The sequence below is a fragment of the Thalassophryne amazonica genome, chromosome 18 (assembly GCF_902500255.1).
Source record: "Thalassophryne amazonica chromosome 18, fThaAma1.1, whole genome shotgun sequence".
NCBI lineage: Eukaryota > Metazoa > Chordata > Actinopteri > Batrachoidiformes > Batrachoididae > Thalassophryne > Thalassophryne amazonica.
This window is the reverse complement of record NC_047120.1, coordinates 4,863,291-4,878,725: the sequence shown is the minus strand read 5'-3', so window position 1 is coordinate 4,878,725 and position 15,435 is coordinate 4,863,291. Positions and strand designations below refer to the sequence as shown.

The 15,435-nt window shown below is 42.1% G+C and overlaps 1 protein-coding gene across 3 annotated transcripts in view; it reads left to right on the top strand.

The window, feature by feature from the left end:
• The window catches only part of ryr2a (ryanodine receptor 2a (cardiac)), a 723,597-nt gene extending 711,126 nt beyond the window's left edge, over window positions 1–12,471 (top strand). For 2 of the 3 annotated variants that reach the window (XM_034193918.1, XM_034193917.1), the window contains 3 exons: window positions 8,104–8,204; window positions 11,967–12,018; window positions 12,098–12,471. In XM_034193918.1, coding sequence (XP_034049809.1) covers window positions 8,104–8,204; window positions 11,967–12,018; window positions 12,098–12,193 — 249 coding nt within the window. In that variant the 3' untranslated portion in view covers window positions 12,194–12,471. The remainder of the gene's footprint in view (window positions 1–8,103; window positions 8,205–11,966; window positions 12,019–12,097) is intronic. The other variant, XM_034193919.1, reaches the window with a different exon arrangement.
• The last annotated feature ends 2,964 nt before the right edge of the window (window positions 12,472–15,435 follow it).

Sequence of the window (15,435 nt, the reverse complement as noted above, 5' to 3'; positions counted from 1 at the left end):
GCTTCCTGTTAATTCTAGAATAGAATTTAAAATTCTTCTTCTTACTTATAAGGTTTTGAATAATCAGGTCCCATCTTATCTTAGGGACCTCGTAGTACCATATCACCCCAATAGAGCGCTTCGCTCTCAGACTGCAGGCTTACTTGTAGTTCCTAGGGTTTGTAAGAGTAGAATGGGAGGCAGAGCCTTCAGCTTTCAGGCTCCTCTCCTGTGGAACCAGCTCCCAATTCAGATCAGGGAGACAGACACCCTCTCTACTTTTAAGATTAGGCTTAAAACTTTCCTTTTTGCTAAAGCTTATAGTTAGGGCTGGATCAGGTGACCCTGAACCATCCCTTAGTTATGCTGCTATAGACGTAGACTGCTGGGGGGTTCCCATGATGCACTGTTTCTTTCTCTTTTTGCTCTGTATGCACCACTCTGCATTTAATCATTAGTGATCGATCTCTGCTCCCCTCCACAGCATGTCTTTTTCCTGGTTCTCTCCCTCAGCCCCAACCAGTCCCAGCGGAAGACTGCCCCTCCCTGAGCCTGGTTCTGCTGGAGGTTTCTTCCTGTTAAAAGGGAGTTTTTCCTTCCCACTGTAGCCAAGTGCTTGCTCACAGGGGGTTGTTTTGACCGTTGGGGTTTTACATAATTATTGTATGGCCTTGCCTTACAATATAAAGCACCTTGGGGCAACTGTTTGTTGTGATTTGGCGCTATATAAAAAAAATTGATTGATTGATTGATTGATTCTCACCAAATTTGCATCACAGATAGATGTTTGGGCATGGAAGACATCACTGAATTTTGGAGGTGATTCAGATCCAGGCTCAGTATTTCATTCGGCCACAGCACATGCACTCCACATTCATGTCGCGCTTGTGCTTTAAACCTAATCGAACAGCATCAAGATGAGGTCGCACTGCTATGTGCCTGTGGTTGCAGCATTCATACAGCATGTTGTATGCAGGTCGGACCATTTAGACCGTGGCCGAGGGGCTGCATGAAATGGTCGGCCATGTCGAACCGGCATAATTTAACAATGAAGCAGATGCGTGTCTTGCAGGTGAAGTTGTAGATTTCGGAGGCCGAGGAATATTCTTAATTCATAATTGGGATTTGGTTGTTCAAGTGGAACTGTAAAAAGTGTTTTTCACTGCTCAAACCACAACACGGCAGGCTTATCAAGCCTGAAGGTCAAACTGCCCGACTGTTTTCCTCCAGAGGAATGTCTTCAGGCCTTGGTGATAATTTGGCTCCTTATCTCAACTCACAAAGACAATATACTGTTTTTCATAGGACTGAAGCATGCTCCACTCCCTCTCCCCACCCCCCTCCTACTCCCCATCACACACACCCCACCCCGGCTTCTGCTCACGTCACCCCCCCCTTCCCTTCTGCGGGGGCGGTGCGGTTTTAGCTGCTGCTGGTCTCCACCCCCCCCCCCCCCCCCCCAAGCTGACAGCGGTGCAACTCAGAGTTGCTGCGTGACCTTCACCCACTTGCCTCAATTCAGATAATGGACTCTTCAAATTTAGTGCACATAAACAATGTCAAATGTGTATGTGTTGCCTTTAATTCTGATGTGTGCCATTATTACGGTAAACAAGTAATAATTGTGGACTAATTGCTGTCTGAGGTAACTGGAGTTTAAACAATTTCTCCACTGTGAGATCAATAAAGTATATCTCATCTCATGTCGCAGTAGAGCCAGCTTTCACACTGATGGCTGAATGATTGTGAATGGCAGGCGAATGCCCATTTGAGTCACACTCAGCTCCAGCTGAGGTGCCACCCACAAACTTCCAACAGCAGTCACCGGGCACTTAGAAAATGCGGGCCCATTTGCCCATTTGCACGGCCATCACGAATGTAGTGCCCTGGACACCGCTGCTGCGGTGCGGTCAAGGTAACAACAGCTCAAAGGGCGGTCAGTGTTTCGTATCTGCCCCCCCCGAGCACCAAAAATGCCATGCGAGTGTCATGTCCGAGTGTGTTGTATCACCCCAATCTCTATGAATAATGTGCGAGTGTGTCTTGTCCCCCCTCCATCCAACATTGTGTGTCTGAGGTGCCAAAAGATCCAACAGTGGCTTGTGTGCAGTGCGATCGCTGTCCAGTGCAGCACACACACCTGGACAGGTAGTCATGTCCATGATGGATGCCATTTCATACATACAGTGTCTCTCCCTCCCATGGGTTACACAATGTGTTTGAGGCATCATGATCAGCCGAGCTGTAATACGAGATGTGCAGATGCACATAGTGTGCTGCCTGCCCACTGCAAGTTGATGCATGTGACAGGACCGGTGCGCTGTCACCAGAAACAGCTGAGTGGGATCTCAGAGCTGTTAAACACCCATCATGACATATATAGCATATATAGCATGTCACCTCCTTGTGTAGGTGGACTTACAGACAGCAGTGTGCCCAGCCGCCACCACAGAGATTAAAAACAAAAACCCTACCCTGCACCTAACACTACGTGTCATGCGATCGCAACGTCCACACAGTCTGCCTGTCATGTGGACATTAGCTGACAGCCAGGACACACACCTCTACCAGTGTGGACAGTGACATTGAGCCCATTCATGTGAGCGCTTTGCTGCTCCAGACAGGGGACGTGTCACTTAGATCATGTCTGTGCACCCAGGAGCCCTGAAGCTGTCAGATGATGACATGCATTAAATTTTGGAGGTGATCTGGATCTGGATTCTGGATCAGGATTTGAATTTGTATGCTTCACTTTGTCAGATTTTGAGGATTATGTCAAAACTACCTCACGGACTTTAATCAAATTTTCACCATACATTGGTGTTACTGCTTGGAAGACTCCATTAAACTCTGGAGGTGATCTAGATCCCAGTCCAGATTTTGGATCAGGATTTCACTTTGTTGATTATTAAGGATTACATCAAAACTATTTCATGGATTCTCACCAAATTTGCACCACAGATAGATATTAGGGCACAAAAGACACCACTGAATTTTGGAGGTGATCCGGATCCGGATTCTGGCTCAGGATTTCACTTTATGGGCTTTGAAGTATTACGTCAGAACTACTTTAAAGATTCTCACCAAATGTTTATTGATAATATGATGTATAAAAATTACTCTCATTTATAAAATGGATATGAAGTAGGATCTTTAAACACAACATCTTGAAAATGGGTTACCTCCCACCCCCTGCTGAATGAGGAGCCTCAGGGAGCTGGGCCTTCAACAACACAATACAGTATTCCAGCACAGCTTGAACTGGTTTGGTTTCAGGCTTGAACGCTCTTTACGTGTGATGACATGATGCCCACTGGGCCAAACTGGTTCATGTTTCTTTATATGTATATATGTCAAATCAAATCAATTTTATTTATATAGCGCCAAATCACAACAAACAGTTGCCCCAAGGCGCTTTATATTGTAAGGCAAAAGCCATACAATAATTACAGAAAAAACTCAACGGTCAAAATGACCCCCTATGAGCAAGCACTTGGCGACAGTGGGAAGGAAAAACTCCCTTTTAACAGGAAGAAACCTCCAGCAGAACCAGGTTTAGGGAGGGGCAGTTTTCTGCTGGGACTGGTTGGGGCTGAGGGGAGAGAGTCAGGAAAAAGACATGCTGTGGAAGAGAGTAGAGATCAATCACTAATGATTAAATGCATACAGTGGTGCATACAGAGCAAAAAGAGAAAGAAACACTCAGTGCATCATGGGAACCCCCCAGCAGTCTAAGTGTATAGCAGAATAACTAAGGGATGGTTCAGGGTCACCTGATCCAGCCCTAACTATAAGCTTTAGCAAAAAGGAAAGTTTTAAGCCTAATCTTAAAAGTAGAGACAGTGTCTGTCTCCCTGATCTGAATTGGGAGCTGGTTCCACAGGAGAGGAGCCTGAAAGCTGAAGGCTCTGCCTCCCATTCTACTCTTACAAACCCTAGGAACTACAAGTAAGCCTGCAGTCAGAGCGAAGTGCTCTATTGGGGTGATATGGTACTATGAGGTCCCTAAGATAAGATGGGACCTGATTATTCAAAACCTTATAAGTAACAAGAAGAATTTTAAATTCTATTCTGGATTTAACAGGGAGCCAATGAAGAGAAGCCAATATGGGTGAAATATGCTCTCTCCTTCTAGTCCCTGTCAGTACTCTAGCTGCAGCATTTTGAATTAACTGAAGGCTTTTCAGGGAACTTTTAGGACAACCTGATAATAATGAATTACAGTAGTCCAGCCTAGAAGAAATAAATGCATGAATTAGCTTTTCAGCATCACTCTGAGACAAGACATTTCTAATTTTAGAGATATTGCGCAAATGCAAAAAAGCAGTTCTACATGTTTGCTTAATATGCGCATTGAAGGACATATCCTGATCAAAAATGACTCCAAGATTTCTCACAGTATTACTGGAGGTCAGGGTAATGCCATCCAGAGTAAGGATCTGGTTAGACACCATGTTTCTAAGATTCGTGGGGCCAAGTACAATAACTTCAGCTTTATCTGAATTTAAAAGCAGGAAATTAGAGGTCATCCATGTCTTTAAGTCTGTAAGACAATCCTGCAGTTTAACTAATTGGTGTGTGTCCTCTGGCTTCATGGATAGATAAAGCTGGGTATCATCTGTGTAACAATGAAAATTTAAGCAATGCTTTCTAATAATACTGCCTAAGGGAAGCATGTATAAAGTGAATAAAATCGGTCCTAGCACAGAACCTTGTAGAACTCCATAATTAACCTTAGTCCATGAAGAAGACTCCCCATTTACATGAATAAATTGTAATCTATTAGATAAATATGATTCAGACCACTGCAGCGCAGTGCCTTTAATACCTATGGCATGCTCCAATCTCTGTAATAAAATTTTATGGTCAACAGCATCAAAAGCTGCACTGAGGTCTAACAGGACGAGCACAGAGATGAGTCCACTGTCTGAGGCCATAAGAAGATCATTTGTAACCTTCACTAATGCTGTTTCTGTACCATGATTAATTCTGAAACCTGACTGAAACTTCAAATAGACCATTCCTGTGCAGATGATCAGTTAGCTGTTTTACAACTACCCTTTCAAGAATTTTTGAGAGAAAAGGAAGGTTGGAGATTGGCCTGTAATTAGCTAAGATAGCTGGGTCAAGTGATGGCTTTTTAAGTAATGGTTTAATTACTGCCACCTTAAAAGCCTGTGGTACATAGCCAACTAATAAAGATAGATTGATCATATTTAAGATCGAAACATTAATTAATGGTAGGGCTTCCTTGAGCAGCCTGGTAGGAATGGGGTCTAATAGACATGTTGATGGTTTGGAGGAAGTGACTAATGAAAGTAACTCAGACAGAACAATCAGAGAGAAAGAGTCTAACCAAATACCAGCATTACTGAAAGCAGCCAAACATAAAGATATGTCTTTGGGATGGTTATGAATAATTTTTTCTCTAATAGTTAAAATTTTATTTGCAAAGAAAGTCATGAAGTCATTACTAGTTAAAGTTAAAGGAATACTCGGCTCAATAGAGCTCTGACTCTTTGTCAGCCTGGCTACAGTGCTGAAAAGAAACCTGGGGTTGTTCTTATTTCCTTCAATTAGTGATGAGTAGAAAGATGTCCTAGCTTTACGGAGGGCTTTTTTATAGAGCAACAGACTCTTTTTCCAGGCTAAGTGAAGATCTTCTAAATTAGTGAGACGCCATTTCCTCTCCAACTTACAGGTTATCTGCTTTAAGCTACGAGTTTGTGAGTTATACCACGGAGTCAGACACTTCTGATTTAAAGCTCTCTTTTTCAGAGGAGCTACAGCATCCAAAGTTGTCTTCAATGAGGATGTAAAACTATTGACGAGATACTCTATCTCCCTTACAGAGTTTAGGTAGCTACTCTGCACTGTGTTGGTATATGGCATTAGAGAACATAAAGAAGGAATCATATCCTTAAACCTAGTTACAGCGCTTTCTGAAAGACTTCTAGTGTAATGAAACTTATTCCCCACTGCTGGGTAGTCCATCAGAGTAAATGTAAATGTTATTAAGAAATGATCAGACAGAAGGGAGTTTTCAGGGAATACTGTTAAGTCTTCTATTTCCATACCATAAGTCAGAACAAGATCTAAGATATGATTAAAGTGGTGGGTGGACTCATTTACTTTTTGAGCAAAGCCAATAGAGTCTAATAATAGATTAAATGCAGTGTTGAGGCTGTCATTCTCAGCATCTGTGTGGATGTTAAAATCGCCCACTATAATTATCTTATCTGAGCTAAGCACTAAGTCAGACAAAAGGTCTGAAAATTCACAGAGAAACTCACAGTAACGACCAGGTGGACGATAGATAATAACAAATAAAACTGGTTTTTGGGACTTCCAATTTGGATGGACAAGACTAAGAGATAAGCTTTCAAATGAATTAAAGCTCTGTCTGGGTCTTTGATTAATTAATAAGCTGGAGTGGAAGATTGCTGCTAATCCTCTGCCCCGGCCCGTGCTACGAGCATTCTGGCAGTTAGTGTGACTCGAGGGTGTTGACTCATTTAAACTAACATATTCATCCTGCTGTTACCAGGTTTCTGTAAGGAAGAATAAATAAATATGTTGATCAATTATTATATCATTTCAATCAATCAATCAATCAACTTATTTCTTATATAGCGCCAAATCACAACAAACAGTTGCCCCAAGGCGCTCAATTACTGACTTAGAAGAGAGAGACCTAATATTTAATAACCCACATTTAACTGTTTTAGTCTGTGGTGCAGTTGAAGGTGCTATATTATTTTTTCTTTTAGAATTTTTATGCTTAAATAGATTTTTACTGGTTATTGGTGGTCTGGGAGCAGGCACTGTCTCTACGGGGATGGGGTATTGGGTATAGCTGCAGAGAGGTGTGTAAGACTACAACTCTGCTTCCTGGTCCCAACCCTGGATAGTCACGATTTGGAGGGTTTAATAAAATTGGCCAGATTTCTAGAGATGAGAGCTGCTCCATCCAAAGTGGGATGGATGCCGTCTCTCCTAACAAGACCAGGTTTTCCCCAGAAGCTTTGCCAATTATCTATGAAGCCCATCTCATTTTTTGGACACCACTCAGACAGCCAGCAATTCAAGGAGAACATGAGGCTAAACATGTCACTCCCGGTCCGATTGGGGAGGGGCCCAGAGAAAACTACAGAGTCCGACATTGTTTTTGCAAAGTTACACACTGATTCAATATTAATTTTAGCGACCTCCGATTGGGTGTCATTACTGCCAACGTGAATTACAATCTTACCAAATGTACGCTTAGCTTTAGCCAGCAGTTTCAAATTTCCTTCAATGTCGCCTGCTCTGGCCCCCAGAAGACATTTGACTATGTTTGCTGGTGTCGCTAACTTCACATTTCTCAAAACAGAGTCGCCAATAACCAGAGTTTGTTCCTTGGCGGGTCTGTCGCCGAGTGGGGAAAAATGGTTAGAAATGTGAACGGGTTGGTGGTGTACAGGGGGCTTCTGTTTAGAACTACGCTTCCTCCTCACAGTCACCCAGCCGTACTGCTTTCCCGGCTGCTCGGGATCTGCTGGGGGACAGCTAACGGCGGCTAAGCTACCTTGGTCCGTACCAACTACAGGGGCCTGGCTATCTGTAGGATTTTCCAAGGTGCGGAGCTGAGTCTCCAATTCGCCCAGTCTGGCCTCCAAAGCTACGTACAAGCTACACTTATTACAAGTACCGTTACTGCTAAAGGAAGGCCGAGGAATAACTAAACATTTCACACCCAGCGCAGAAAATTGCGGGAGAGACAGGAGAAGCCGCCATGCTAAACCGGCTAAGAGCTAATAGCTGCGCTAAGCTAGCGGATTCCTAAATACACACAAAGTGAATAATGTGAAAATAATTTAGAGGTGATTCAGCAGAGAGAGTGCTTTAGTTAAGGCACGTGAAGATTACACTGTGAAATAAATTGTTATCTAGATCAATCTGACTACGCAGATTAAACAGCTAACAGCAAAACACCGCTGTGCTCCGGAACAGGAAGTGATACAGTACCGCAGTGAGAGCCAACCACCAGTAGATGTCACCAATGAAGTGCCACCTCAAACCAGTCAAGGAGTGACTGGTTAGTGACAATAAAGTTTCTGTTCTATTCTATTCTTTGTCTTCCAGACCAAGTGTTTTATCTGTGGAATCGGAAACGACTACTTTGACACAGTGCCACATGGCTTTGAAACGCACACACTCCAGGAGCACAACTTGGCCAACTATCTGTGAGTACAAGTGCAACCTCGATAATCAGGGTTCCACAGGCAGAAGGTGGAATTTCCTTGATGGACTCTGATATTATGCTGTGACTCAGAGTCACAATAGCAACACTTGGAGAAACTTCAGTATTTTTAACTCATGACAAGAAAGGTCAGCACAGGAGTCCCACTTAAGGAACTGAACAGGTTGTGGTGCAGTATGTTGTGTATTATATAACCTCGAGACAACTAGTGGAAAGAAATTTTTCAAAGTTCATACAGAATTGAGGGCATCCCAAAAAGATACCATCGCAACAATCCCCAACATTGAGACACTGACAGAGCAAATGGTTGAGCCTCCATTTCTGTGACGTTCATGTTATTTGCTGCTGTCATTATTTGATAGTGAGCAGAAAATATAAACAGCACAGGCCAACATGACACAAGTACCTTGAAATCGAGAACATCCTCCTTAAATGGTCAGTTTATCATGAGGCCAGTGGTAAATCTGTCTGTGTCCTGTTCTGGATTATTGGTCTGTGCCCCAACAAAACCCAAACTGAAGCCACATGTGGTTAAATGTTAATGTTTAGAGTTAGATTCAATTAAATAAGAAAGTGTGTGGAAAACTTTTACTGGTGCTATATATACTGAACAAAAATATAAAAACAACACTTTTGTTTTTGCTCCCATTTGTCATGAGCTGAACTCATCTATCTAAAACATTTACTATATGTACAAAATATCTATTTCTCTCAAATATTGTTCACAAATCTGTCTAAATCTGTGTTAGTAAGCACTTCTTTGCCGAGATAATTCATTCCACCTCACAGGTGTGGCATATCAAGATGCTGATTAGACAGCATGATTATTGCACAGGTGTGCCTTAGGCTGGCCACAATAAAAGGCCACTCTGAAATGTTCCGTTTTATCACACAACGCAATGCCACAGATGTCACAATTTTTGAGGGAGCATGAAATTGGCATGCTGAAAGCAGGAATGTCCACCAGAGCCCATGAATTGAATGTTCATTTCTCTACCATAAGGCGTTTCAGTGGATTTGGCAGTACATCCAACTGGCCTCACAACCGCAGAACACGTGAAACCACACCAGCCCAGGATCTCCACATCCAGCATGTTCACCTGGAAGATCATCTGAGACCAGCCACCTGGACAGCTGCTGCAACAATCATTTTGCAGAACCAAATTTGTGCACAAACGGTCAGAAACCACCTCAGGGAAGCTTGTCTGTATGCTCATCATCCCTATCATACCCATATCTACTGCGAAGCATGGTGGTGGAAACATCATGCTTTGGGGCTGTTTTTCTGCAATAGGGACAGGACGACTGATCTGTGTTAACGGAAAAGGCAAAGGCTATACGCCCAACCGTTGGGAAGATGAATATAATGTCTTACCTTATTTGCCCAACCGTTGGGCAGATACGTCATACATTGAACGTTACATGCAGAACCGTTGGGCAGATAAATATAATGTCTTACCTTATTTGCCCAACCGTTGGGCAGATAAATATAATGTCTTATTCGCCCAACGATTGTGTATTTGACACGTTTTGTGCATCTAAACTATGTTTTTTACACCACTTCTTAAGGCTGTATTGTGGCGTATGTTTGACACATTTAATGGTGCCATCTTTAATTACTGCGAAAACACCGCAATGGATCAAAACAGACAAACTTCATAAGCATTTTGAACGGACGCCTGTTAACAATGATGAAACAGTTTTTGAACAAAATGCTGCTTGTTGGCTGTAAGATGGTGTTAGTTTGACACAGTTCTCTGGGTGTGATGAGCCAAACAGAACCATTTTAGATCACAGCTCCTCCACGGGCTGCGAACCCTCCCGCAGCCAGCGAGCCGGCCTTATTCCCTCCCACGTTGAAACCGGAAGTGAACTTACAAGCGCGTTCATTGGTCGGTTGTGGTTGGGTATATATGCTCGCGTATTTACTTTACTGACCCAACGGTTGGGCGTATAGCCACTCTGAAGGGAAAAATGAATGGGGCCATGTATCGTGAGATTTTAAGCCAACACCTCCTTCCATCAGTGAGAGCATTGAAGATGCAACGTGGCTGGGTCTTCCAGCATGACAATGATCCCAAACACACCGCTCGGGCAATGAAGGAGTGGCTCCGTAAAAAGCATTTCAAGGTCCTGGAGTGGCCAAGCCAGTCTCCAGACCTCAACCCCATAGAAAATTTGTGGAAGGAGTTGAAAGTCCATGTTGCCCAGCGACAGCCCCAAAACATCACTGCTCTAGAGGAGATCTGCATGGAGGAATGGACCAAAATACCAGCTACAGTGTGTGCAAACCTGATGAAGACTTACAGGAAACGTTTGACCTCTGTCATTGCCAACAAAGATTATGTTACAAAGTATTGAGTTGCATGCATGAAACTGTCACAGCAGGATCATTCATGCCTGCCCGAGCGTGTGTCCCTCCCGACAACGGCTCCTTGTTTTCGTGATTCGCTCAATTGGGCTGTTTCGCTGTGATTCGCCACGATTTGTACTTATTCATGCTATGTGTGAAGAAGCCCTAAGTGATGATAGCTGAGCTCATACTTAGCACTACATCTGCAATTACCAAGTCACTGATTATGTCCTGAATGTCTTTAAAATTCATTTGTTTGCATTTAACTCTGACCAGATATTAAAATGCATACATAAACTATAGGGGGTTAAACAATTTTGTTGATGTGCGGAGAGTGGTGTGCATGCTTTTTGGCATAAACATTGCAGGGCCTTGTAGTGTCCACCACATCCTAGTGTGTACTGCAACAGGTCTTCCTGGAATAGTAAGTCTGCTGGGGTGATGATATACGGCGTTAAGGTTAACTGATAAGTTTTAAAGGTTTGACCTCATAGGTTTCGGTGGTATCAAACTGGTTCCAGAAATGAACATCACTTTAAGCAGGTGGAATCAGTTAATCAGTGAAATCATCTGGTGGAGTAGGTGGTTGCAAAGAAAACCTGCACCTGCTTGGTCCTTTCTAGAATCAGTTTGAGACCTCTGATTTAGATGGCTGATCTGTGAAGGTGACCTTATTTGCAGACTTGCCTCCTTGTCACGCCTGAGTTTAGTCTGCCATTTTTGACTCATCTCTTGTATTTTGATCCCTTGCCTGTGTTTCTGGATGACTCATTAGCTGTTGTCCTATTGGACATTGTTGTCTGTTGAAGAGATCTCCTGTGTATCGAGCATTCTTTTGCCCATATCCTTGACTATCAGCATCATCTGTTCCCACCTAGCAGGTATCTGTGTCGACTGCTGCTGAAACAAAGCTGCTGAATAAATCAAGCTTTTTACAAAGTTATGTGGTATTTTCTGGTTTGGTGTTGTCAATCTGGTCCTTAAACCCTGAGCCCATCGAGCTGGTGCTTATCACTGGATATTGTCGCATGAGTCTTATGACTCCACCTGTACAAGACAACAAGACAACCTCTGGTTGACCACCAGTCAACCAGAGGTTGCTTTCCAGCTGGCTGGACTGGGACAATGCAGGTGCCTTGTCCAGGAACACAGGTAACCTGAAGCACACATCTGGAATCGAGCCCAAGTCTGTATATCAGTAGTTCTAGCCCACAGCGCCACTTGCTGTACAACAGGCTGTCAGACTTGTGAAAAGACGTTCTCTGCTGCCATTGTCCTAAATGGTAATGGGCCAGACACAATGAATCCACGCTGAGATGTCTTTGTAGCTTGATGCAGGTTTTGTCCGTTTTTGTCCTGATTTGTGACGGGTTGTTGTGTTTGTGTTTTCAGATTCTTTGTGATGTATCTCATTAACAAAGATGAAACGGAGCACACAGGACAGGTGACACCACTTTTTTTGTTGAACTTAATCACCATGATTGTAATCCTGTTCCGCTTCCTGACGACCGTCTGTCTTTCAGGAGTCCTACGTATGGAAGATGTACCAGGAGCGCTGCTGGGAGTTTTTTCCTGCCGGGGACTGTTTCCGAAAACAGTACGAGGATCAGCTCAACTGACCTTATCTCGGAATGCCGTGCTCTTCTCTTTCATAAATGCTGTTCAACAGATTTCCTGTCCTTCAAAGCTTTCAGCATCATCAACCAGAATTCCAGTCACAATCCCAGCCTCCTCTACAGGTCAAAGTCCAGATTTTGATCAGACCTCTACCCTGCTGGCTTTGATTCAACATCTTCAGCACATTTTGCGCAGAATGCTTTTAAAACTTTGTACATAGAGTTGTCTGTTGTCTGTGCCTGGTGGCTGATTTTGGCTCAGAAGATATTTTTGCGTATTCTACAGTCATTGTGAGAAGCAAAGACCGAAAACTGAACACATGAAGAAGATGAAGATGGAGGACATTAAAGATCTTCAGGACACTGGACACACAGCAGACACAATTTGTAAAGATGATGCTGTTTCCATATTTTTATGTGTTTAATGCACGTTGCATGTTGGTACGGGTGACGGACTCCTAAACACCTGCACTGTGTAACTATAATCCCATGCAGCAGCCCCCTGTACTCATCCCCAGATATAAGAGGCTTAAACATTCAATTCCTATGGCCAATATGTCAGTGCAAGAATATTTATACCAATATCCAGCACGTCTGTGAGAAAATGTCACAAGCAGAGACAGGTCTGTTGTTCCGGGACGTCTTACAGATGTTTGTCCACTTGTGTATGTCAACACAGTATGAAAGGGCTTTTGCACGGGCAAATACCTGTCTGCATCATCTGACCACTCAGAGTCCATTTTAACTGTCTGCACCTGCTGTTTGAAAGACGACAAATAAACTCATGTTCTTGAATTCTGCCTCCAAATGGTTGCATCTGTTACCGTCCAGCCCGAATCACAGTTCTTCTAGATTTATCATTATCAAAGTGTTTGTTCACAGCGGCATCCAAATGTCCATCAGTGCTGCTGACATGGGCATCATCACACCCATTTTATTGAGACCCCCCTCCCCGTAAGGTCTCACATTCAAGTTTTACCAACAACCTGATTTATTTGACAGTGGTTTAATTTAGATCATAATACCAGGAAAGTAACACATCACCCAACGTGTAAAAGCAGTGTACCTTAACCCTAAAAACAAGGACATGGCACACATTGCCTGTCTGTGCACAGCAGCGTGCAAGCCCGTGTAGAGTGTTGCCAGGTGTGAGGTTTTCCAATGAAATTGGGCTGTCTGTGTTTCTGCAGGTTGTGCAGCTGTATTTTGTATGTGGCAGAAGGTCAACTGCACGTTCCATTGTAATCAAAGAGAGGACGGCAGAAATGTCTCTACTGTTCTACTTGAACAGTGGATAACTTTTTTCTAATAAACATCTAAAAAATGTTTTACACTTTTTCCATGTGGCAACATGCATGTTAAAGATGGGGAAAAGCAATGAGCAATTTTAGTTTGGTTGGATATCAGGTAAATCTTATGTGACCCGAAGAAATTAAGCCATAGCATCACAAAATATTTTTTTTAAGTTTTTAAGCAACCACCAGAACTACAACTTTTTAATTAACTTTTAAAGTTTTAATATGACACTCTGCAAGTGCTAAAACTCTTTCTTTTAATTTAGTAAATGAATGCTGGTCTCATTGGGACAGAAAATGAGTGTCTCACTTCAACAGTCTGACCGCAACAGTAAAATAGTAGTTGAAGTTCAAGGAATTTTCACTTTTTTTAACCATCCACAAATCAAATAAATAATCTGCCAAATTACTTATATGAATTGAGTAAATTATGCCAATGTTGTAAATGAACAGGATGAGATGTGCAAGTTGAAATAAGTTAATGAAAAGTGGCTGCTGATATTTACACTTTTCAAGATGACAAAAGTTGATGCATTACAAAAAGATACAGAACTGAAGTTAATGTTCAAAATTTTACAATTTCAACACTGATGGCAACTTTACACTTGTATCAAAACAATAATAGGAAAAATAATAATGATAATATTGCATATTAATACTAATATGAGATTTTTTTAAAAATATTTGTAAAATCTCAGTTCTTTCAGTTGTAAGTCCTGAATGATTGCTCACATGAATTCAAACAATCAATGCTGTATTCTTAGGGCTGTTATCAGAAAAGTACAAACTACAATTCAGAAAACATTGAGATGATCTAGAAAATGCTAATTCAAAAACCAACAGCAGTGATCCTTGTATTTTGGCTTCTATTTCATTGCCAACAGTGATAGTTTGTGTTTTGTGTGGTCAGCTTAATTTCATTTGTTTCAAAGTTTAGATGAATCAAATTTTATTTTTATATAGCGCCAAATCACAACAAACAGTTGCCCCAAGGCGCTTGATGGAGGCAGTTTTGAGTAGTAATGAAGAAAAAATTAAATGTTATTTCAAACAGATGAATGTAATCATAATTTCTTACAACAGCAGTATCCATAAAAGGCTGAGTCTTTGAGGTGCAAATATGGACAGAGGATCTACAGATAGTCACCAAATATATAAGAAAATTGTTGAAATATTTAAAAATATTGTTCTGAAAAGAAAGATGGGAAGGGATATTGTATATTTCTCTCCTATCATTAACCCCTGAGATCTCAGTGTATTTTCACAGTTTTTTCCATAGTTTAAGTACTTCCCCTATTATTTTTTTTAAGATTTTTTTTTGTATAATGCCCATGTGTTGCATATCAAAATGTTCAGAATATCAGTTTTCAGAATTGATCTATCTAGATCACAGCAATAGCTAAATGAAGGATAAAAAGTCAAGAAGTGACAAATTGCTGAGAAAAGGTGGACAAATGATCCTGCACATTTCCCATCACTGAAAAGCCTGCCAATCAAGAGCACAAAAAGGAAAGAAACAAAACTGAAACTAACGACTGAAAAACGAAGCGAACGTCGACCTCAGCGCTTTAAATGAAATCAAAATGATCATTCACAATGACGTGAGCGACAGCGGGTATGAGCACAGCCAGCCCTGTCCTCATGTCCACAGCAGGGGAGGGATTTGGTTGTCGTGACACAGGTGAGAGATTCTTCACAACAGCGATGTGTGCACACACATGCCAAACACAAATGGCTGGAATGTGCGTAAATAGTTGATACAGTCTTGCCTCTTTTGTTTCAGTATGACAATGTTGCTTTTTGTCCCAAATGTCGACGAGTCAGCAATACAAGGATGTTACGTTCAGCTCAGAGCTTTGGTTACTGATCCGTTCCGATAACCTCAACATTCGTGCATTATATCGGACTTGGGAGGTTGGATGACAGTCAAACGAAATGCTGACATCACAG